Source organism: Apodemus sylvaticus, chromosome 2 (assembly GCF_947179515.1).
Source record: "Apodemus sylvaticus chromosome 2, mApoSyl1.1, whole genome shotgun sequence".
NCBI lineage: Eukaryota > Metazoa > Chordata > Mammalia > Rodentia > Muridae > Apodemus > Apodemus sylvaticus.
In genome coordinates this window covers 37,290,374-37,315,163 of record NC_067473.1, presented here as the reverse complement: position 1 = coordinate 37,315,163, position 24,790 = coordinate 37,290,374, and the positions used below count along the sequence as shown (strand labels likewise).

The following is a 24,790-nucleotide window of genomic DNA, read 5'->3' as shown; positions in this document are numbered from 1 at the left end:
CAGTCATTAGGCTAGGGAAGCTGTCCTGAGATGAGTTGGATTATAGCTGGATGATTCTATGCCTGGTCTTTTACATGGTGCTAAGGAACTGAACACAGGTCCTCTTGCTTGCAAGCCAAGCATGTTAGTGATGGAGACATCTTCCCCGCTCTCACATCTTCTGTAGCAAACACTTGAGATGAAAACATTGTGGGGGAAATGGGAACTTTAAATTAGAGATAATTTAAAACTAAAACCAAAACAGCCTTAAAATTCATAGAATTAACTTCTAATATTGATGTTTTGCATGATGAACAATATTAAATTGTTTTAAAAATTAGGATCATGGACCATTTTAACTTAAACTCTTCTTTCAGTATTTTCTCCACAGCTGTGTTAATAAATTGACCAATTCTTTGACCCCCCCAATACAATTTGAACCAGTTCTCATTGTTTACTCTATTTCAAGTGGGTTTCCGGTTTTCTTTTCATGTTTTCTCCTAGTTAATTCTCATCATACAGAGTTAGAAGAGTATGTATGTGTGCATACATGAATATGAGAATCTTTGCTTGTTTGATAAAAAATATAGATTCTCCATCAAAAGTCTGGTTAAGTTAGCCCTCGTCATTTTTTACAGGGGGAACTAAAAGGATAATTTCATTTAACATCAGTAACACTATATAATGACTATCACTGACAGGAGCACAGATGCTGATGATTGAGTGAAGAGCACACAGTAGGTGTGCAGTGTATGTTACCTTATCTTTATGTGTCGTATCTCTGCAAGGAAGGGGGTTATAGTTCAAAAGATAAACACAAAAGTATAAATGTAAGTTCTTTGGTATTTAACATGCTAAAAGCAAGCAAACAAACAAACAAAAACCAACTGTCGTGGTTTTGGCCTTGGGTCCATTTTAAGAGTTATCTTTGGAACTCTGTAGGATATATCTGTCTATGACACTTCAAAACTCAAAACTCCATAAGTATACAGTAGACAAAAAGTCAACACTGAAGTGGAAGCACAATAGTTTATAATAGAAGGTAATCTAGGTGAGGTGAGTTAGGTGGCTCTGGACGCTCGTCTGATTTAGAGTGGATAAAGACATAAGAAATAGTCATGATGGTGAAACAAAAAAAAGAATATTTTGAAGGGTAGAATAAGAAGTTTTCATAAAACAAAAGAGGAAAAGATAATGATAATATAAAGATTCTTTGACTGGGAAAATAATAGACAGCCATTAAACCTCCAGCTTAGAATTGTATTACAAATGGTATAGTCAGAGTGCTGGGAGAACACAGCAGACAGGCAGACTGGTGTAGAGGAAAGATGGGGACAGTGCTTGAGTATGGATGTATTCTTTGGAAGTGGACGATTGGAAGCCTTCTGTATGGAGGACAATACAGACACCAACAAACACACTGCTAAGAGGAGTGACTGATTTGCTCAGTGATGCTTGGAGCCAGCAGTAGGTAAGGGCAAAAGGAGAGAGTGGAGCTGTCCCAGAATGCATCGAGGTTGAGTTTCCTCAGTTGCTAGGCTCTAACACTGCACAACCGTACCTACTATTTATGCCTTATTTATAGTTAAAGTACTCAAAGGGACAACCTAAAGTCTTCAAGAAAAGAGACAATTAGGATTATTACATTCTTCAAGAACCTGTGATTGGTTCTGATTCTCTACATTGGTCTAAGTGCACTGTTTCTGTGTATATCCTGTTTGTAGTTTCCTATATCTAATGTGATGTTTCTTTCTTTTTTTTTTAAAGAATTATTTATTCATTTTATGTATGTCAGTACACTGTAGCTATCCTCAGACATACCAGAAGAGGGCATCAGGTCCCATTACAGATGGTTGTGAGCCACCATGTGGTTGCTGGGAATTGAACTCAGGACCTCTGTAAGAGCAGTCAGTGTTCCTAACCACTGAGCCTTCTCCCCAGACCTAATGTGATGTTTCTTATGCATTAGTGAACATCACTTTTCTGTTAACTTTCAAATGTTGATTCTTAGGCCCCCAGAAAGCAATTTTGTAAGTTGGATAATGGAACCTGTTTAACTCTTTCTTTTCTGCTTCTGATGCAGGCAAGTGTTTTACCACTTTGTGGGGTGGGACATTGAACTAAGGTTATTTTGTTATAAAACTAGACAATTTGATGTAAAAAAATAAACCCCTGTCAGGAGCTCTGATTGGGATTTAAACTCATTCCTTGTCTACCTATGCAATGCTTCATTTGTAGAATAAATCATAGTATGTAGGAGGAAAGTGTCAGCTGACAAAGTTAAGTAAATTACTGATTTTTCTACACTTAGCGTGTTTGCTACACTGCTATGTAAAGAGTTATTTGCTTTTAAGGACAATATTTATACCAGTAGTCTTTAAATTTCCCCTTTAATAGATTTAATGCATAAATTAATTTCAAATATTAAGTTGTCTCTTTCTTACTTTTTAAAATCCCTTTGGTTGCTTTTTGGTATTTCTGTAGTAAAAATAATTACACCTATATTAATATCTCAATAATACAGGCAAATGTTTCACACAGCCTCTGTTGCATCCATCTCTTACAGCATTTATATTAATTTAGAACAATCCAGTGCTTGGACATACCTTTTCTGTCACAGAATGAAAACCGTTTGTCACATATTACAAAATAACTTAAAATCATAATGTGCTGTTAAAAGAACAATCTCACATTTAAGACTTTAATCACTGACAGTAGCATTAAGAAATTCCTATTTTATTATGAAACATCTTTGGAGTTCCCATTTTTATTAGTTCTTGCCAATTTCTAAAATTAGCAGGGTCCCAACCATTTTCAAGTTACATGAATGTCAGAGGTGGTGTTCGTAGCTGTCCTACTTGTATACCTCCAGGAGAGCATTAAGGACTGGTTAGTTCCTAGATAGTATTCTTTGCCACATCCCATTCCCATTCCTATATCATTATTACACTAGTCATCTTGAAACTAGGAGTACTGATACCCAGGAACTGTGTATTGTTTTCTTGACAATCGAAAATTCTACCTATTAGCCAAGCAGAGAGGAACATGCCTTTAGTTTCAGCACTTAAAAGTTTGAAGCATTAAGTTGAAGAGTTTGAGGCCAGCCTGGAGTATATAACATGACTATAAAGATGCTACTACTACTACTACTACTACTACTACTACTACTACTACTACTGGTTCCTAAATAGATAAATGAGGCAATCTGCCTCACTTCATCATCAAATACTTTGGTTTAAAATTAGAAATCTCTGGGCCTTTTAAAATTCTACAGATAGTCATTTGGTCTAGTTTCTTAGAATGAGTAGCACAGATTCTATATAAATAAGCACCTGTATTTGGGGATACCACAGTTGGCGTGTGGATTGCTTATAGCTTATTCCTTTCACTAGCACTCTGCCTTTTGTCTAACTAACCCTAGCACATTCCTCACATATACTGAAGACTCATACATAGGAGCAGCTGGGAAGCATGCCCTGTTGAGTAGATTGACAACTTTAGCCCCTTGAGTGATGCAGCCTATTCTGAACATTCCTCTTTCTATATACTTAAAATTCCCAAATACCAGAGAACACTGGTACTGTAACATTTGACAAGTCGCACTAAACTAGCTTTGCTTTATGGTATGTAATGAGTTCTGTTCTTCCTCTTACTTGCTACTCTGCCTTGCTTACCCATTGGTTCTTTTATATAACTCAGTCCAATTTTTAAAAGATATTTTTAGCCCATAAAAATTAGAAATATTTTAATGGATATGTTTATATTGAATTATGGTAATATTTATATATTTATTTATATTTGTATATAAGTTCAAATATAAAAATTCTATGGTCCTTTATCATTCTGTTAAATTTTGGAGGCCAAATTTATAGTACTGAGAACCACTGGTATACTGCTTTCTGGTACCTCAAATGCAACTTTATTCATGTCCATGGGACTAAATCACCAAAGAGTACACATGGAAGGACCCATGGCTCCAGCCGCATATGTAGCAGAGGATGCCTTACCTGGCATCAATGGAGTAGAGACCCTTGTACCTGTGTAGGCTCAGTGCCCCAGTGTAGGGGAATGTCAGGGTGGCGAGGCAGGAGTGGGTAGGTGGGAGAGCACCCTCATAAAGCAGGGGGAGGGGGGAGACACTAGAAGGTTTCTGGAGGGAAAACCAGGGAGGAAGATAACATTTGAAATGTAGACAAATAAGGTAAACAATAAAAAAAGAATTGTTACTCTCTTATCTGTGAAGATGTGTCTGAGCATCGCTGGTTCCCACTTGTGTAACAACTCCCTACTTATATAAATTAAGTTCTGGAAAACATTTCATAAGTCCTCTCATTTGCAAGTTTGATATTACATCAACCAAGTGATCTTTGTAGTCATATACATGTACATAAATTATTTTTCACAAAGGAGAAACAAGTTACCAGGTCCTGACTTTCTTACGCTGTCTCCCTTACAGGAAGTAGCCAAAGACTTTTGTAGTTTGGAAGAAGTTTGTTTCTGTTTTTTTTTAATTTAATTTTAATTATTTATTTTAGGTGCATGAATACACTGTAGATGTCTTTAGATACACCAGAAGTGGGCATCGGATCAAATTACAGATGGTTGTGAACCCCATGTGGGTGGTTCTGTGAATTGAACTCAGGACCTTTAAAGCAGTCAGCGCTCTAAACTTCTGAGCTATCTCGCAGCCACCTGAATGAAGTTTCTTAATCATAAATGATTCTTGCAAAACGTTACTTTATAAAGGTGAAATTGTATATGTAGATATTAGGGTTAATTCATGTATCATTTTGCTCTTTAAATTTAAATAAACTCCATTTTGCCCCATGCTTCATGGTGTTTTATATTATTGTAGTGGTTTGGCTCTACAACCTTGCTATTATAGGCTCTAGTTTTGACCTGTTAATATGCAGTGAATTTATTTGTAAAGTGTTAGGGTAAATGACCAGTTCATACTCTAGATCCATTACATGAAATGTGCTTTGAGAATTGGGCTAGCAAAGATGAGAACAACTACCAACAAAGTAACAGATAATGCAGTTACCGAGATTAAAGGGCAGCCTCTGACTGACAAAAGCCCCTTTGTTTGTGGTCAGCACAGTTGTAGTTTGTCTGCTGCAACTCTTTGTTCATGTTCATGAGTGTTCATAAACTGAAAACTCATCAAATAATGATGTGTAATATGGTGATTGGAACGTAATTTTCTCCATTCAGTCATCAGTTTCATTTCTTCATGTTCTAAGCAATAGCATTTAAAAGTCCTTGAACTTGACTTTGGAAGTCTGATCTTGTAGTGATAATGCACCCGTGGCCATATTTGGCAGCATGCCTAAGTCACAATCACTCTGAATTCCTAAAGATTCATGTAAGTATTAGGTCCCTGAAGTGTTTGTTTTTAAGAATTTGGCCTTGAAGTTAAGGAGCTACATTTTCTTAAGCCATAGATTAATTCATGATACCATTTTAATTTTGTAGCATTTCTTATGTTCATTGTACATCAGTTTTCAAGCTTAAACTTATTGAAGTGTAGGTAGTTTATACACAGTGGACTCCTTCCGTTTAATGTACCATTCATGTTAAAAGTCACTGCTGTAAAATATAAAGCATTTCCATTAGCCTTCTCCTTGCGCCTGTGAAGTCACTGCCACAGAATAAAAAACATTTACATCACTCCCAGAATCCCCTTTTCTTCCTTTTCTCTACTCATGGCTTCATTTGGGTTCTGTTGTTACAGGTATCTTTTGGAATTTTATATACTTAGGATAATATAGGATCATTTAAAAATCACTAATATATCAGTTACAGGCAAAGCTGCCAAGAATTATTTTTTGATGTATAAATGGGAAATAACCCCCCCCAATATGTTATGTAATCCCAACTTGTCAGCACCAAATGCATGCATATGAGCAGCACTAAATGAATTCAATAGTGTGTGTGTGTGTGTGTGTGTGTGTGTGTATGTCACAGACATATAAAATAATTAAAGAAGAGGTCATGGTAAGAAATTGATTGTATAAGTTCTAGGTACATACCTTGCTATTTTGATGAAAATATACCTTATATAATGATTCCTCAGTCAATCTGACATCCATAGTAATTTGGTTGTGCATGACCACAAAAAATTTACTTCTTTACTAATGTATACATACATTCTAAATAGTTACCATACTGTACATTAGATCTCAAAACCATATTCTTTCATAACTTAGTGTTTACGTTTTGGCCAATGTCTGTGTCTTCATCTTTTCCTCCTTCTTCCTGAGATCTCTGATGAGCACATACTACTTTGTATTTCTTTAAGGTCCCTGGTTCAGATTCCATATATAAATGATCTGTGATGTATGTCTTTCTGTGATTGTATATTTCATGTAGTATAATGACTTAGTGGCAGGATTTCCTTTTGTAAGTTGACTGATGCTTCATTATATATGTACACCGCATAATTCTTTAGTTTGTTACCCACTGATAGACATGTTTTTTTTCCTGTATCTTGTGAATAACACAGTGGGCATGAGATTACAAAATCTCTTTTACATATGGGTTTTGTTTCTCATATGTACAGAAAAAGGGAAAGAGAAAGAGGAGGGAAACTTTGGGATGTTTTGAAGGAACTGCATGGCTGAACTGTACATAGTACGTAGACTCCCTTTTCCCCACAGTTGCTTCTTTTTTATGTTAGCCATTATATTGTATTTTTAATTAGTATTTACTTAATTACCAGTGATTGTGAGCATCTTTGCATATGCCTGGTAATCCTTTTATATGTCAGGTTAGGAAAAAAAATGTAGCTTTACTTCCTTCACCTATTTTTTAAAAAGATTAGTATAATTTTGCTATTGAATTTTATGAATTCTTATATAGTCTACATTAATTCCTTACCATTTGGATTTATAAATATAGTTTTGTCATAAATTTGTCATAGTTATACTCATTAAATGTAGATTTTTGCTTTATATTTATACCCTTAAAGAATGAAAATGAAGATAGTTGCTGGGAAGAATTTCTAATTACGTGATCTCAGAAAGCAATAATGCAGATTTGCTTTCCTCACCTCTAAGAACTTTTTATAGTTTATTGGTTTTACTCAGATTATTTCCTGAAACTTAAAGATTTTCTTTAAAAGACTTGTGAACAATACCAGACAACTCAAAAGATGGGACTCCTCTTCCTCCTGCAGTAAGGAAAGAGAGAGACAAAAACATTTTAAGGAGCTTGAGAATGACATTTAGCATACATATAAAAGACTTGGATTCAGCATTCTGAACCTTTTAATTGTTTTTTTTCAGAACTGTGAAAATTTTGAAATACTCAGACTAGTTGAGTCACTAGTTGACGATGGCCTGTAGACTGAGTTGTAGTTGAGCAGCTAGTTGCTTGTAATTTTATAACTGGTGTTTACTCTGTTTTTTTTCTTTTAAATGTAGAAAACACTTAAATAAATATTTTGCCTCTCAACTGGGCACTGCAGTAAATTTCTGGAGCTTATGTAAGTTATAAATCAAATGCAGTGTTCCTTCTCCCTTTATCCCTTTGGGGTGGGGATGACAACTGTTTTTACTAGGTAACATTTGTAAGTAAATGACAAGTACCCTCAGGAGGCAGATGCATTGTATTAGGAATCATTATGAGATAATCAAATGAAAGGTAGATAAACCCTCTCAAAAATATGATTTCATTTATGTTTCATATGAAATGAATGTACTATGGCAGATAGTAGGAGAACAGTTAATTTGTAAAAGGAAAGATAGTATCAACTACATAGTATACTGTAGCACTAATGTTCTACATAATATAATGTAGAACATTAAAGAATTAGTTCATAAGAGAATTGTCAGGGTAAAAAAAAGATAATTCCATAACGCATTTAACTGTAATTGATTTTTTTTTACGAAGACAGTTGCAAGTAATAGCAAATTAATGCTTAAATAATTAAAAATACTGAGATGTTTTAAAATTACACACACTGTTCTTTTTTAGTTGCCATTATTTTTTAACAATAGGCAGTCAGGCTTTTCTTTAGTTGAAATGAATATTTTGTGTGTAAAGGTGAGTTAACTTGAAAACTATGTTATTATCTTGTTATAGGACACAGATTGAGAATAATTGGCACATTAATTTCTGTATTGAACTTGATTTGGAATGTTGTCATTAATCATGTTTAAAACTGTAAATTAGTATTTATTTTTGTTATGTTTTAATGGGTATTTAAAATGTAAATATGAAGAAAGTAGGAAAAGTAGAAGACATGATCTTGTGAACTTTGTTCTAGAATTTTAAGTTGATATGATTATTTTAAGTTGATTTTAAAACTGTAGTTGAACAAGTTATAATTGACAATTCTCCAATTTTATTCTTTTTGTTTGATCATGAACTCTGTGTGTGTGTGTGTGTGTGTGTGTATAATGATGCTTTCTAAAAGTAATTTTTATTTACTTGTAATAGGAAAGGTAGTTGTATATTTGTTGCATATAGACATGCTTTGACTCTCTTTAAAGCACATGTTTTTATAGGATGCTTGTAGGAAGTGAATTTAAAAAGGGAGGTATTGGGGCTGTGGCTTGATGGTACAGGGCTTTTCTACGCATGCAGACATGGGTTACTTTCAAAAACAACATAAAATTGAGCATGGTATCACACTCTCATAATCCTAGCACTGGTACTAGAGGCAGAAAGCTTAGACATTCAGTTCATGCAAATTCCAGCAGAGTCTCAGATACACAAGACCATCTCAGTCCTCACCAAAGAGGCTTCTTTTGCAGTACATGGTAATTAATAAAGAGACCTACAACTGATCAGTGTGCAAAGAATGAGAGATAGTTGGGTTTAGGTCCAGATAGAATATCTGTATCACACCTCCTTACCTCATGAGAGAAGAGTTCAGAAAGATCCTAAGAGCCAGAGGTAGTGGATATCTGCAGTGAAACAGTGTTTCACAAACACAACAATGCTGTCACAGACACGTACTCACTGAAGCTTGCATTGCACGCAAGGGACCTGCACAATACAAGCCAGCTCCAGTTCCAGCACAGATGGAGCTACTGGCATCAGTGGCTGCTGAAGGAGGGAGAATCCAGTTTCTTAAGAGATGCCTGAGAGGCTGCCCATGTTCCTGTAGTTGGTCCTACACCAGTGAACACACATCCTAAACAGACATGAAGTTGAGACAGGAGAGGAGGAGGAGGAGAGGAGGCGGGAAGTGAGTAGGTATAAAGTGAATAGTTAAATAAATAAATAAGTCAGTAAGTAAATAAATAAATAATAAAATATACTCTATCCAAAAACAGCTGTGGTTCAGGATAACTTATGCAGGACATAGATAATGTATTAGCTTCAGGTCTGTTTTGTTACAGACTCATTGGCATTTTATTTGTTTATTTTGTACTCTCCTCTGTTTTACTTCCTGTTTGGTACTTTACTATTTCATGTAGCATTTAACATCCCCCCCCCCCGGCTTAATTACTGACATGGCTCAGTAATTAAGAGAAGTTGCTGCTCTTCAAATCCATACTTGGTTCTTGGCTCTTACGTAAAGTGGCTTACCGCTGCCTATAAACTCCAGCTCATTTGATCTGACACCTCCTTCTTTTGGCTTCTACAGCCACCTGCATACATGTGGCACATGTGTAAGAAAACATTTTTTCAAAGAAATCATTTTCAACAAATATGGTATAAGAATAAAAAATAAAATTTCATTGTTTATTCTCACTTATATAGTTAAGTGCACTATGCTTACCAATCACATGTCTGCTTTTAGTCTCAGTACACAATGAGAGACTGTAAACAGGACTGTTAATGAAAATGTTACAATATTAAGTTGATTGCAGTTGATGTCAATCAAACACACACAAATTGAATCCTTTAAAATATCAGATAAGCAGATAATGAACCTCAAAACCACACGAAAAGGTCTATTTGAAGACAATTTTGTTTAATGTGAAGAATACAGAGGCCTTCTGAAAAACTGTAGGGAAGTAGGTTTCTCTGTAGTTATAATCACCTTTGCATCTTCTAGCTAGCAGTTAATCATAGAGTAAATCGAATTTCAGAATCTTAGGTGACATGGTAAGGACACTAAGAAGTTTTAATAGAGGGTAGTAGTGTCTCACATCACTACCCTTAGTTCTCAGGTGTAATGCACAAACAGCTCAGAGTCCCCATCCATGACAAGACTTGTGCTTTGAATGTGTACTGTTTTTCTGTTATTGTTTGCCAGCACTGTATTAAAATCCAGCATTTTCACATTCCCAAGTTAATGGGAAACAAGATAGTGCTCAAGCTTCCTGCCCTTTAGATGCCCTTTAGAGCTAGTAGCACTGTGGATGTGGTGTCCTCACCAGCAGTGTCCCTAGCACACCCCTGGACTGTGCTTAGCTTTTTCTCCTACTCTGTTGGTGCTCTGCTATGCTACTGTTCTTCTCTGCTCTGCTCCTTCTCTGTTCTGCTCTGCTCCTGCTCCTGCTCCTGCTCTGCTCCTGCTCCTGCTCCTGCTCTGCTCCTGCTCCTGCTCCTGCTCTGCTCCTGCTCTGCTCCTGCTCTGCTCCTGCTCTGCTCCTGCTCCTGCTCCTGCTCCTGCTTTGCTCCTACTCCTGCTCCTGCTCTGCTCCTGCTCCTGCTCTGCTCCTGCTCCTGCTCCTGCTCCTGCTCTGCTCCTCCTCCTGCTCTGCTCCTGCTCCTGCTCCTGCCTCTGCTCCTGCTCCTGCCTCTGCTCCTGCTCCTGCTCTGCTCCTGCTCCTGCTCTGCTCCTCCTCCTGCTCTGCTCCTGCTCCTGCTCCTGCTCTGCTCCTGCTCCTGCTCTGCTCCTGCTCCTGCTCCTGCTCCTGCTCCTGCTCCTGCTCCTGCTCCTGCTCTGGCTCCTGCTCCTGCTCTGGCTCCTGCTCCTGCTCCTGCTCCTGCTCCTGCTCCTGCTCCTGCTCCTGCTCCTGCTCTGCTCCTCCTCCTGCTCCTGCTTCTGCTCTTCTCTTTTCTTCTCTCATTCCCTTATTGCTATGGTTTAGCATGCTCTTCCAAATAAAGTACAAGTATCCAAGTCTTTAAGTTTTATCTACCATGTAGAATGTTAATCAAGTCTTGCAGGAATGAAATTCATTTTTAGCACATACAAGTTTTTTGAAATACATTTGATAATGGATTGTTATTCAAATGCCTCACATTTACAAACACATAACTCATTGAAGTATTTTTTTTTTGTATAATGTATGTGTTATATAGGGTAGTGAAGCAACCTCAAAGAGCCTTTTTTTTCATTATTTTTTTATTCGATATATTTTTTATTTACATTTCAAATGATTTCCCCTTTTCTAGCCCCCCACTCCCCGAAAGTCCCGCAAGCCCCCTTCTATTCCCCTGTCCTCCCACCCACCACTTCCCACTTCCCCGTTCTGGTTTTGCCCTATACTTCTTCACTGAGTCTTTCTAGAACAAGGGGCCACTCCTCCGTTCTTCTTGTACCTCATTTGATGTGTGGATTATGTTTGGGGTATTCCAGTTTTCTAGGTTAATATCCACTTATTAGTGAGTGCATACCATGAGTCACCTTTTGAGTCTGGGTTACCTCACTTAGTATGATGTTCTCTAGGTCCATCCATTTGCCTAAGAATTTCATGAATTCATTGTTTCTAATGGCTGAATAGTACTCCATTGTGTAGATATACCACATTTTTTGCATCCACTCTTCTGTTGAGGGATACCTGGGTTCTCAAAGAGCCTTTTAAGGTTTAAGATGTAGAGCTCAAGTAGAAAAGCACATTCAAAACTACACTGTACCTCACTGAATCATTTAGTCTCATGTCTCATGGGTCAATTCAAGAAGAGTAATGTTATGAGTGCCCAGAGTGTATAGAAGGTGCGCCAGAGTGCTGCTTGAAGACCTCTTACTCTGTTTATAGTCTGAAACCAATGCATCTGACAAATTTTGTTAAAAAAGAAATTGTTCAGAAATCAGAAAAATTGGTATGCTTTTTAAGGAGACAAATAATGCTAACTTGATGTGTAACAAATTAAGAATCTAGTCCCTTCACAAATATTGAAATATTAATCTATTAAGGGCATAACACTCTGGTACCCCTAATTTTCATTTACTTTAAAATTAAAATCAGTTTTCAGACTAATTTATTGATACCGTAGTCATTTTAACTGAGCAATGTGTATATGAATGTACCCTTACTTGTTTTTATGGAGATAGTCAAAACTGGATAGGTATTAAATAGGTTTTCAATTCAGTAATTACTAGTCAGTGGAACTGAAATATCCAGTAAATAAAAGTTGGCTGTTTTTCAAATTTGAATAAATGTGTTGATTGTTAAATTTAAACTGTTTTCATTTATTTTCTGTTACAGAAAAAAAAGAGAACCTTAATCTTGCTTTGAAAAAGAGTTTTAAATATAATTAACTGCACAGCTGGCTATTTCTTATACATGTATTACTATAGAAATATCTAGATTTAGATATTGTATCATAGAACTCAATTTCTTTGTTTAAAGATGGTGAACTAAGGTACCCAGATAATTTTAATTCTTTACCCTGTTGTGCCAATGAACTTCATTTGGCCAAATAATTCTTCAGTCATTGTCAGTCTTCACTGTAATGTTTGAAATTTCATCTTAAATGTGTTGATGACTGATTTAAAAACTAAAAAGTAATAGTTGGTTAGTAACCTGTTTATGTGTGTTTGCATATGTGCATGTGTGGAGCACAGAGGACAGTTTTAGGTGTCATTCCCCAGCTACCATCCACCTTATATTTTTATTATCATTGGAGTTGATGCATATCCCTACAGAGGAACTGGCCATTTGGACCAGGTTTGCTGGCCAGCCATGGTTAGTAAGCCAGAAAGGGCCCACTTGTCTATCCTCCCCATCTCTTGGATTATAAACTTTCATTAGCACACCAGGGATGTTTCTGTGACTTCTGTCAATGGAACCTCAAGTCCTTGTGCTTGCAAAGCAAACATTTTACCAAATGAAGCATGTCCCTTCTGGCCACTTGCTTTTAGTTGTTGTTCAGAATATTAGCAAAAGTCCAAAACTTTGGAGAGGCTTATATCATGCATTGATCCAAGCATAATGGGTGGGGCAGAGGACTTAGAATATTTAAAGATGCAGGATATCTAGACTAAGTACAAATCACAGGTGTTTGGGGTGTTCTTCCTTTTTCAAGACTGTATAACCCAAGATACTGTGAAAATGAATGCTTGATTTTCGGACATAGTTGTACCCTACCAACATAGATTTGCTTTATGAATGGATAGCTTATATGTATGTCTCTCTTCATCCTCCCTCTCTCTTTCTCTCTTTCTTTACCTCCCTTTCTCAGTGTGTTTGTGTGTTCAATTTTATAAATCTATTTAAAACAATCAATGTTGATTACAGATAATCAGTTGTAAAGCAATATTTAAAACTTCATTAAGTTAATTGATTTTTTTTATACTTCATTTATACACTGTCTTTATTTTCTTAAAATTAGCACACACATTTTAAAATAAAGTTAATTTAGTTCATCTTTTTTGTATACAGTGGGAGACTTTGATAAGATCTGGCGAGAACACTGTGAAGATGCGGAAACACTCTGTGAATATGCTGTTGCAATGAAAAATTTGGCAGATAATCACTGGGCAAAAACTTGTGAGGGTGAAGGTCGCATTGAATGGTGTTGTAGGTGAGTGTTTTACAAACTACCACTTTTGGTTTCAAATGCATTCTAAAATTTCAATGTAAAATGATATATAGTTTATTATACCATAATGGGGAAGTATACATATATTTCAAGTGATGTGTAGATCAACTTTAAGATCCTCTTTTTTCTTTGTGTCTCATTTGGTCTAGGTTTATTTCAATTACCTTTATTAATGAAAATACTTTTTTTCCACACATGCCTAATTTTGTCCAAACTTTTTATAAAATATGACTTTAAATACGTTAAATATTAACTTATATAAAATACAGTGATCACTGACTCACTGGTAATAGAAAAACTCTTTAGATAATACATTTGGATTCAAGTAAAAGTGAGTAGATTAAACTTAAATGTATGTTAATAGTTTCAAACTCCTAAATTTTTGATGTATGATTTTTGGGTATGTCAGCGTTTGTGTTGACTGTGAATATTTATTTTTTCATAGTATACTTTCAAATATTGAAGTCAAAAAGTGGAATACTATTGCTACTAATGTTATCAGTGTGGTAAAGTTAGCAGGTTTTTATATGTTAATTGAATTTTAAAATGAATTTTCAGAAGTAAAACACTGTTTTGTTTGTAAAATTGTAGTTACCATCTTACAAAGCTTTGTTTTAAATGATGGTTACCACATGGAAGGTTGGAATCTAACCAAACCATAGGTGTAAGTCCTCAAATTTTCTACCTGATTTGTGCACAGCAGTAGCATGAGGGGCTGGGAATGGAATGAAATCACAGAGAAGAATCTCTGTGTTCTTTCCTTTAAGAGCTGTCTCTCTGCATTCATAGAGAATTCACTCATTCTCAGAACATCTGAAACCAAATGTAAACTGATGCTTTCTAAAGAGGTAATTTAGCTCCTTTCCAGACCAATTACTGCTGATGGATCCAAGAGTTCCCTCCTGTATTAGAGAGGAAACATGTAAGGAAACATGTCTTTTCTCGGGAAAATACTTACAGCAGTATTTTATAAGCACAATCACAATGTTTAACAAACTACCACATACAGACTGAAGCAGAGTAAATGGCCTAGAATCAAAGGAGCAAACCTGCAAATAAATTATATACTAAAACAAGCAGAGAAAGCCTTAGCATAACTATTACAAACATATATATGAGCAAAAATAGAGAAAATTGTCATGAAACTTTGAGAAAATCATCTTAGAGCATTTTTCAGTAATTGATAAGATACCAAAAACAAAAAAGTAAATAAAAAAAGAAAGGAAGAAGAAAATCAGTGAGCTATCTAGAGTATTACAGCAATACAGGTAGCCATTTTAAATAACAATCAAAAATAAACTATGTGAAGTTTTCTATAAAACTGACATTTTAGCAAAAATTCAATTGTATAAAAATCAAAATAAGAATGTAAAGAGATAAAACTACCCAGGTCTAACTGCATTAGAACAAATTTATAGTCTTTTCAGAGTTACTTTTCTACTGCCGTGACAAAGCTCCACAACCTAAACAGACTATAAAAGGAAGCATTTAATTGGGGATCATGGTTTCAGAGTCTTCATGCATGACCATCATGGTCAAGAGCATGGCGGCAACAGGCAGCCATGGCGGCAGCAGGCCGGCATGGTACAGAGAAGTAGGTCAGAGCTTCCGTGCTGAGACAACAACCATGAGGCAGAGAGTGTGTGAGAGCAGACTAGAGCATGTAGCTTGCTAACTGGGAATGACTTCCAAGCCCTACCCACCCCACAGTGACACACTTCCTTCAAGAAGGCCACACCTCGTAATCCTTTCCAAATGGTTCCACCAACTGTGGAGCAGTTGTGAAGTATTCAAATGTGGGAGCCTCTGGGGGCCATTCTAGTGATACCCATGACAAAACCGTAAGATTTATTCTGAAGACAGAAAGAAAATATTTGAATTTATGAACTAGATGTTTTTAGTAAATTAGATTACTGATAATTGTCCTAATGATAATGGTGTTGTGGTTATACAGAAGAATTTTCTCTCTAAGAGCTATGAATCCAGGGAGAAAATGACATGCTATTTGTAAACTGCTTTCAAATTGTTCAGGAAAGAATGTGTTTTTGTATCTTTGGGCATATACATAAAATGATTTATTGAAATTATACCTATACCTTTACATAGCGTATTTTTCTGCATTTGATTATTTCATATTACATTTGAAATATATTATTCTTATAAAATAAATGCACTAAATTATTCCAACTAAATGACTAATAAAATCATAGTAGAGTAAATACATCACTCTTATTTCACATATCAAGTTTGTATAAAATTTTAAGTATGTTTAAATGAAAGCAAATTTTTAACCAGTAGTGTTTGAAGTCCTTATTACTTTGAAAGTAATATGGATTTCTTATGTTTGTGAAGAAGAAAAGAAATTAAATTACAGAAAACTGATATTTTAATATTTTTGAAGGCTTTAGGTTTAAATAGAGACAGTTCTTACAGACATATTTTGTTCTGCATCAAGAGCTTTCTGTATAACCCAGGCTTGTCTCAAACTCACATCTCTCTTGCTCCTTCTTTTAAGTGTAGTTTTAAAAAGCATGTGTTATCCCTTCAAGTTAGTGCTCCATAGCCTCAGTAATAGTGCCAGGCCTTGGGGCCTCCCCATGAGCTGGGTCCCACTTTGGGTCTGTCTCTGCAGCTTCTTTTCCTCAGGCCCCTTTCCATTTCCATCCCTGTAATTCTTTGAGAAGGACACAATTATGGGTCAGAGTTGGAGGTGGGCTCTATAAGTTCGCTCTCCCTACTGTCTGGCATTTCATCTAAGAGAGCCCCTCACCTCCCAGGTCTCTGGTGTATTCTGAAGAGTTCCCCCTCCAACCTCCTACCTCCTGAGGTAGCCTGTTTCCATTCTTTCTGCCAGCCTTCAGGGCTTCAGTCCTTCTCCCTCCCCCAATACCAGATAGTGTTCCCCTCTCCTCCCACTCCCTCCCCCCACTCTCTACTTTCCCTCCCTCCCTCCCTCCCTCCCTCCTTCCCTACTGTGATTGCTTTGTTCTCCCTCCCAAGTGGGACTGAGGCATCCTCACTTGGGCACTCAGCTTTTTTTACCTTTTTGAGTTCTGTGGACTGTATTATCTTGGGTACTCTGTACTTTTTAACATCCACTTATTAGTGAGACCACACCATGCTTGTCCTTTTGTGTCTGAGTTACCTCACTCAGGATGACATTTTCTAGTTCCATCCATTTACCTGCAAAACTCAGGATGTCCTCCTCCTTAATAGCTGAGTAGTATTCTATTGTGTAAATGAACCACAATTTTTTGTATCTGTCATGGGACATCTGGGCTGTTTCCAGCTTCTGGCTATCACAAATAAGGCCGCTATGAGCATAATGGAACACATGCCCCTGTGGCATGGTGGAGCATCTTTTGGGTATATTCCCAACAGTGGTATAACTGGGTCTTCAGGTAGATCTATTTCCAATTTTCTGAGGAACCTCTAGAAAAGACCCAACAAGCAGCTGAAAGATTCAGATGCAGATATTTGCACATGGACAGAAGCAACTGACCCCTGTGGTCGAATTAGGGAAGGCTGAAAGAAGCTGAAGAGAAGGGCGACCCTGTAGGAGGACCAGTAGTCTCATTTAATCAGGACCCCCAAGATCTCTTAAACACTGGACCACCAAACAGGCAGCATACACCAGCTTATGAGGCCCCAACACACATACAGTAGAGGACTACTGGGTCTGTCTATGTTCATTAAGAGATGATGTACCTAACCCTCAGGAGACTGAAGGCCCCACTGAGTTTAGAGGTTGGGGGGGATGGGGACATCCATGTGGAGCTGGGGGTGTGGAGGAGGTATGGGACGTGGAACAGTCAGAGGTTAGATGGGGTGAGAGAGAATACAATATGGAATGTAAAAAATAAATAAATATTTTTTTTAAAAAAAAGCATGTGTTATCATGGTAGGATCAATCTTTTGTTTTTGTTTGTTTGTTAAATCCACAACTTGTACTTGACCATTGTTCTCAGAAGCTGTAGTTAAATCCGTATCTTTTTTTTTTTTAAAGCAATTTGACTTAAAAATAATCTTTCTGACCACATGGAGATATAGTGCCTCTTGAAAAAAAATAAGTTCAAAAGAAAGGAAGGAAGGAAGGAAGGAAGGAAGGAAGGAAGGAAGGAAGGAAGGGTGAATGCAAGCCAGATTCATTATACAAGTACAAGGTACAGATACAAGAACAGCCCACTCCAAAGTCCTCTTAAGAAATACAGGAGGATCCACTATTCTCATATCCTACTAGTCTTACCCACTCTGTGTGTGTGTAAAATATATGGCTCTTAAAAATTATTAACTGTTAAGTAAATATACATAATTTAAAATAAAAGTATATGTTAAGACAGCACAGCCTCTTACATACACATTTTGTTCTGGATTATACACACAGACACACAACAATACAATTGAGAGGGCATGAGAGGAGTTAGTGGAAGAGTGCAGGGTAGATATGATATAAATAGAGTACTCAGGCATAGTTTTACAAAATTAATAGATTAAACTTCAAAGTGTTAATTAGCATTTCCCTGATGTGGGAACCTGTCATACGGATATTGAACCCTCTTTAAATGTTCTCAGCCATGTGTGTTCTGAGAACCTCCTAGTTTCAGGACTCATTTTTAAACTGGATTATTTCATGCCTTACCTAGGCCTAGTCAGGCCTAGATATTTCGATATCTTACCCTAGTCAGAATGGCTATGATAAAAGGTAAACAACAACAAAACAATCTTAGTGAAGTGGAGGACTTAGAGGCTGGAGAGAAAGGGAGTATTTACTTACTGGTGGTAGGAGTGCTTACTGGTAACAGTCCTGTGGAAATCAGCATGCAGATCTCTTAAGCTGAAAGTGGCTCTACCCGAGGCTACTGGAGCAAGCTGTAAAGGGCTCTCTCTGCCTAATCCACAAGTAGTGCTCATCCATGCTCATCGCTCCTCTGTTCTCGATAGTCAGGAAATAGAGACAGCCCTGGTACCTATAAACTGAAAAATGGACAATGAAAGTGTGGTATGCATACATAATAGAATATTCATTATTCAGTTATTAAGAAAAAAGGAAATTTACAGGTGAGTGGATGGAGCTGGAGACAATGAGGTAAAGGAAGTAATTCTTTCAGAATGGTTAATCCAGGACAGACAGTGCAGGGTTTGACTCCTGTAGATTAGAGCTTTTAAACTTTACATTTTTATGTTTCATTTGGAATACCCATGGAAGTTAGGTAAGGTAAGAACCATTGGGAAGGAAGGGGATCTTTCAAGGAATAGGTAATAAAAAATAGCATTATTATTACATAAGGTGGGGAATAAGAGTGCAGGGAATATTTAGAGAGATAACTAATGCTGAACGCCATTTGGAAAAATATATGCACAATATAAAAAAGAGTTCCAAAGGAGTTACCTGATACCAGGGATTTGGTGGGAGGAACAGACACCGTATCCTAGCTAGAAACAATATGCTACCAAATAACTCATAGAGACTTCAGCAGGATGATAGACTTCAGCAGGACGCACTAGATCTGCATAGAAGCCAGGTGGGACCCTCACACTGAGAGCGAGAAGTGGACGCAGGGTCCTGCCCCTAAACAGGAGCCTATTTGTAGCTGATACCTGCTGGAAAGGGGACATGAGTTTATTTCAGGGGTATGTACCTGACTATAGCAACTATAGTCCAGGACAAGGTCCTGTGCCTAGGAGTAGTTTACCAACCATCTTTAAGTTTAAAATTAAACTTAAAGTAAATTTTACCATATATCATGTCTAGACATTACCATATATATATAGACATGCTGGTTAGATATTTTTGTTAGCTTAACACAAACCAGGATTATCCGGGAAGAGGTAACATCCCCTGAGAAAAAACCCGTGGGGCGTTTTCTTGGTAAGTGATTGATTTGAGAAAGCTCAGAGCAGTGGACAGTACCACCACCCTTAGGCAGAAGGGTTTTAAAAGAAAGCAGACTGAGCCAGCCATAGAGAGCAAGCCATTAAGTACCTGATAGCCTTTGCTTCAGTTTCTTCTTCCAGAGTCCTGCCTTTAGTTCATACCTTGACTTCTATTATAATTGACTGTAACTGGGACATGTAAGAGGAGATAAACCATTCCTGTCCAAGGTACTTTGGGTCATGGTGTTTATCATACCAATAGATAGCAAATTATGATATTGTCAGTGGTTTGATATTATGTCCACTTAGCAGAATTATAATAGTAAGTTCACACGTGTGGCTTGGGTGCTCCCCAAGTATGGATTATTGGTCAGATTGACAGTTCCAGGCATGTATTTATTTCTTTATGTATTCAAGTAGTCTTAAATCCTTAATCAGCAAGTAGCTGATTAGCCTCACAAGCTCTGTGCCACTCATGCACCCATGGCTACATCTTGTCACACTACTTACTGTTGCAGTGCACAGTGTTGATGACTTCACCTCAGCAGCCTACATAGCAGCCTCCAGTGCTGTGAAAGTCAACGAGAACTGAGGAATCTTCTTGTCGGTTACAACTTGATTTACCTAGCTTGTGACCAAAGTATGGTATCTTCAGCAGTAGGATCTTACCCTCAAGTTTTAGTGAGCACTCGAGCAGACGATAGCCTCTGTTGTTTGTGGGGTTTTTGGAACACCACTGTCCAACATTTCCAAGGAATTATCTCAAACAAATCACTAGACTTTTTATTTGGCACTCTGGTTTCTGGGAGGAATCCCTATGAAGGGTAACTCCATTAAAATCATACATGGAAAAAAAAAGTGTGTGTGTGTGTGTGTGTATGTGTGTGTGTGTGTGTATGTGTAATATATGCTTATATATGCACCATATATATGATGCTTATAGAATACTCGGCTTTATATGAATTTCTCAAACATTCTTTTTTTTTTTTTTACTAAAAATATTGGGATTTTTTTTTGCTTTTTTTTATTTGATATATTTTTTATTTACATTTCAAATGATTTCCCCTTTCCTAGCCCCCCCACTCCCAAAAAGTCCTGTAAGCCCCCTTCTCTCCCCCTGTCCTCCCACCCACCCCTTCCCACTTCCCCGTTCTGGTTTTGCTGAATACTGCTTCGTTGAGTCTTTCCAGAACAAGGGGCCATTCTTCCTTTCTTCTTGTACCTCATTTGATGTGTAGATTATGTTTTGGGTAATCCAGTTTTATAGGTTAATGTCTACTTATTAGTGAGTGCATACCATGATTCATCTTTTGAGTCTGGGTTACCTCACTTAGTATGATGTTCTCTAGGTCCATCCATTTGCCTAAGAATTTCATGAATTCATTGTTTCTAATGGCTGAATAGTACTCCATTGTGAAATGTTAGCTATTTCATTCCCCACACACCTCAGTCCTCCTACCCAGCCCTCCCCTCCCAGTCCTTTCTCCCCACAAAATCTTCCCTTCCCATTCAGTTTTCCTATTCATATCACCAGTGTTGTGCCATCTGCCTAAGATCTTTGTTTCATCTCCACAGCCACGATTTCCTTTTGGTTTTCTGGATTCTACAGGTACTCCAGGTTAAACATACAAACATAAAAATTTGATGCAAATATCCACATATGAGTGCTTAGGACATTTTTGCTCTGGATCTGGGTTATTGTTCTTAGTGAAATGCTTTTCAGCTCCATCTGTTTACCTGAAATTTTCATTTTCTTTATAACTGAATAAACTTCCGTTGTATATAGGCATCAACATCTTTTAGTTATTCGTTGTTAGACATCTGGGTGTTTTCATATCTAGCTACTGTGAAGCAGCAAGTGAGCATGTAGTGGGCAATACAGTCATCTGATATGGTAGATTAGTAAAGCTTTGAGGGACCAGCACACTGAGTCCCACAGCGTCTATAGTCATTTTCCCTCCAGCATCTGCTCTTTGTTATCTGGAGATGGTAGCATGCTATATATTGTTTCCTGCCTTCTTTAATTAATTGTGGAGATTATGTCATTTAGTATTAGATGTTTCCAGAGAAATAGAAGCAATATGTGTGCATGTGTACCTACACTTATGTATGGATGGATAACTAATAGATTAGTTGTAAAGAACTGACTCCTATAATATTGAAGTCTGGTATATTCTAAGATCTTGATTTTAACTGTTAGACAAGTAAAACAGATTGCCTTTGGTCTCATCTGGCCAGTTCAATGGTCTAATTCCTTTAAATAGTTAAAACATTCCCCCTACCTTCCTTCCAATAACATCAGCTTTTCCCTGCCTTCAGGATCATATTAAACTGACTTCTTTTCCTGGGTTTTGAGATTATTGTTGTTGTTTTTTTGGTTTTTGTTTTTTTGGGGTTTTTTTTTTTTTGATAGAACAACATAATCAGTGTTTCATACCTGTGGCATTCTTAAATATGAAGTAGAACTATAAATATTAACAGCATATTGAAATGTTATATGATATATTATAAATGTTCTACCTTACTGCACCAATTAAAATATATTTACAAAGATGTCCTGAATTGCAGACTATAGGAATTCCTACTCATTATTAACTCATTTTCTTCTAGTACTTTTATACTTTCAATTTTTTTGTATTTATATATTTTGCCTATTTGGAGTTTAGCTAGTGGTTTTTTTTTTTTTTTTTTTTTTTTTTTTTTTTTTGCATGGCAAATCTTTTATTTGATATAATTTATTTACATTTCAAATGATTTCCCCTTTTCTAGCCCCCCCCCCACTCCCCGAAAGTCCCGTAAGCCCCCTTCTCTTCCCCTGTCCTCCCTCCCACCCCTTCCCAGTTCCCCGTTCTGGTTTTGCCAAATACTGTTTCACTGAGTCTTTCCAGAACCAGGGACCACTCCTGCTTTCTTCTTGTATCTCATTTGATGTGTGGATTATGTTTTGGGTATTCCAGTTTTCTAGGTTAATAACCACTTATTAGTGAGTGCATACCATGATTCACCTTTTGAGTCTGGGTTACCTCACTTAGTATGATGTTCTCTAGCTCCATCCATTTGCCTAAGAATTTCATGAATTCATTGTTTCTAATGGCTGAATAGTACTCCATTGTGTAGATATACCACATTTTTTGTATCCACTCTTCTGTTGAGGGATACCTGGGTTCTTTCCAGCATCTGGCAATTATAAATAGGGCTGCTATGAACATAGTAGAGCATGTATCCTTATTACATGGTGGGGAATCCTCTGGGTATATGCCCAGGAGTGGTATAGCAGGATCTTCTGGAAGTGAGGTGCCCAGTTTTCGGAGGAACCGCCAGACTGCTTTCCAGAGTGGTTGTACCAATTTGCAACCCCACCAGCAGTGGAGGAGTGTTCCTCTTTCTCCGCACCCTCTCCAACACCTGCTGTCTCCTGAATTTTTAATCTTAGCCATTCTGACTGGTGTAAGATGAAATCTTAGGGTTGTTTTGATTTGCATTTCCCTAATGACTAATGAAGTGGAGCATTTTTTAAGATGCTTCTCCGCCATCCGAAGTTCTTCAGGTGAGAATTCTTTGTTTAACTCTGTACCCCATTTTTTAATAGGGTTGTTCGGTTTTCTGGAGTCTAACTTCTTGAGTTCTTTATATATATTGGATATTAGCCCTCTATCTGATGTAGGATTGGTGAAGATCTTTTCCCAATTTGTTGGTTGCCGATCTGTCCTCTTGACGGTGTCCTTTGCCTTACAGAAACTCTGTAACCTTATGAGGTCCCATTTGTCAATTCTTGCTCTTAGAGCATACGCTATTGGTGTTCTGTTCAGAAACTTTCTCCCTGTACCGATGTCCTCAAGGGTCTTCCCCAGTTTCTTTTCTATTAGCTTCAGAGTGTCTGGCTTTATGTGGAGGTCCTTGATCCATTTGGATTTGAGCTTAGTACAAGGAGACAAGGATGGATCAATTCGCATTCTTCTGCATGCTGACCTCCAGTTGAACCAGCACCATTTGTTGAAAAGGCTATCTTTTTTCCATTGGATGTTTTCAGCCTCTTTGTCGAGGATCAAGTGGCCATAGGTGTGTGGGTTCAATTCTGGATCTTCAATCCTGTTCCATTGATCCTCCTGCCTGTCACTGTACCAATACCATGCAGTTTTTAACACTATTGCTCTATAGTATTGCTTGAGGTCAGGGATACTGATTCCCCCAGATTTTCTTTTGTTGCTGAGAATAGTTTTAGCTATCCTGGGTTTTTTGTTGTTCCAGATGAATTTGATAATTGCTCTTTCTAACTCTGTGAAGAATTGAGTTGGGATTTTGATGGGTATTGCATTGAATCTGTATAGTGCTTTAGGCAAAATGGCCATTTTAACTATATTGATTCTACCGATCCATGAGCATGGGAGGTTTTCCCATTTTTTGAGGTCTTCTTCCATTTCCTTCTTCAGAGTCTTGAAGTTCTTGCCATACAGATCTTTCGCATGTTTGGTAAGAGTCACCCCAAGATACTTTATACTGTTTGTGGCTATTGTGAAGGGGGTCATTTCCCTAATTTCTTTCTCAGCCTGCTTATCCTTTGAGTATAGGAAGGCCACTGATTTGCTTGAGTTGATTTTGTAACCTGCCACTTTGCTGAAGTTGTTTATCAGCTGTAGGAGCTCTCTAGTGGAGTTCTTTGGGTCACTTAGGTAGACGATCATGTCGTCTGCAAATAATGATAGTTTGACTTCCTCCTTTCCAATTTGTATCCCTTTGACCTCCTTATGTTGTCGAATTGCCCGAGCTAGTACCTCAAGTACAATATTGAAAAGATAAGGAGAAAGGGGGCAGCCTTGTCTGGTCCCTGATTTCAGTGGGATTGCTTCAAGTTTCTCTCCGTTTAGTTTGATGCTGGCTACCGGTTTGCTGTATATTGCTTTTACTATGTTTAGGTATGGGCCTTGAATTCCTGTTCTCTCCAAGACTTTAAGCATGAAAGGATGCTGAATTTTGTCAAATGCTTTTTCAGCATCCAATGAAATGACCATGTGGTTTTGTTCTTTGAGTTTGTTTATGTAGTGGATTGTATTGATGGATTTCCGTATATTGAACCAACCCTGCATTCCCGGGATAAAGCCTACTTGATCATGGTGGATGATCGTTTTGATGTGTTCTTGGATTCGGTTGGCAAGAATTTTGTTGAGTATTTTTGCATCGATGTTCATAAGGGAAATTGGTCTGAAGTTTCTTTCTTTGTTGGATCTTTGTGTGGCTTTGGTATCAGCGTAATTGTGGCTTCGTAGAA

The 24,790-nt window shown here is 37.3% G+C and overlaps 1 protein-coding gene across 1 annotated transcript in view; it reads left to right on the top strand.

The window, feature by feature from the left end:
* Bmt2 (base methyltransferase of 25S rRNA 2 homolog) overlaps positions 1–24,790 on the top strand; it is a 63,316-nt gene that overhangs the window by 3,594 nt on the left and 34,932 nt on the right. Inside the window, exon 2 of the mRNA XM_052173254.1 lies at positions 13,491–13,632. Coding sequence (XP_052029214.1) covers positions 13,491–13,632 — 142 coding nt within the window. The remainder of the gene's footprint in view (positions 1–13,490; positions 13,633–24,790) is intronic.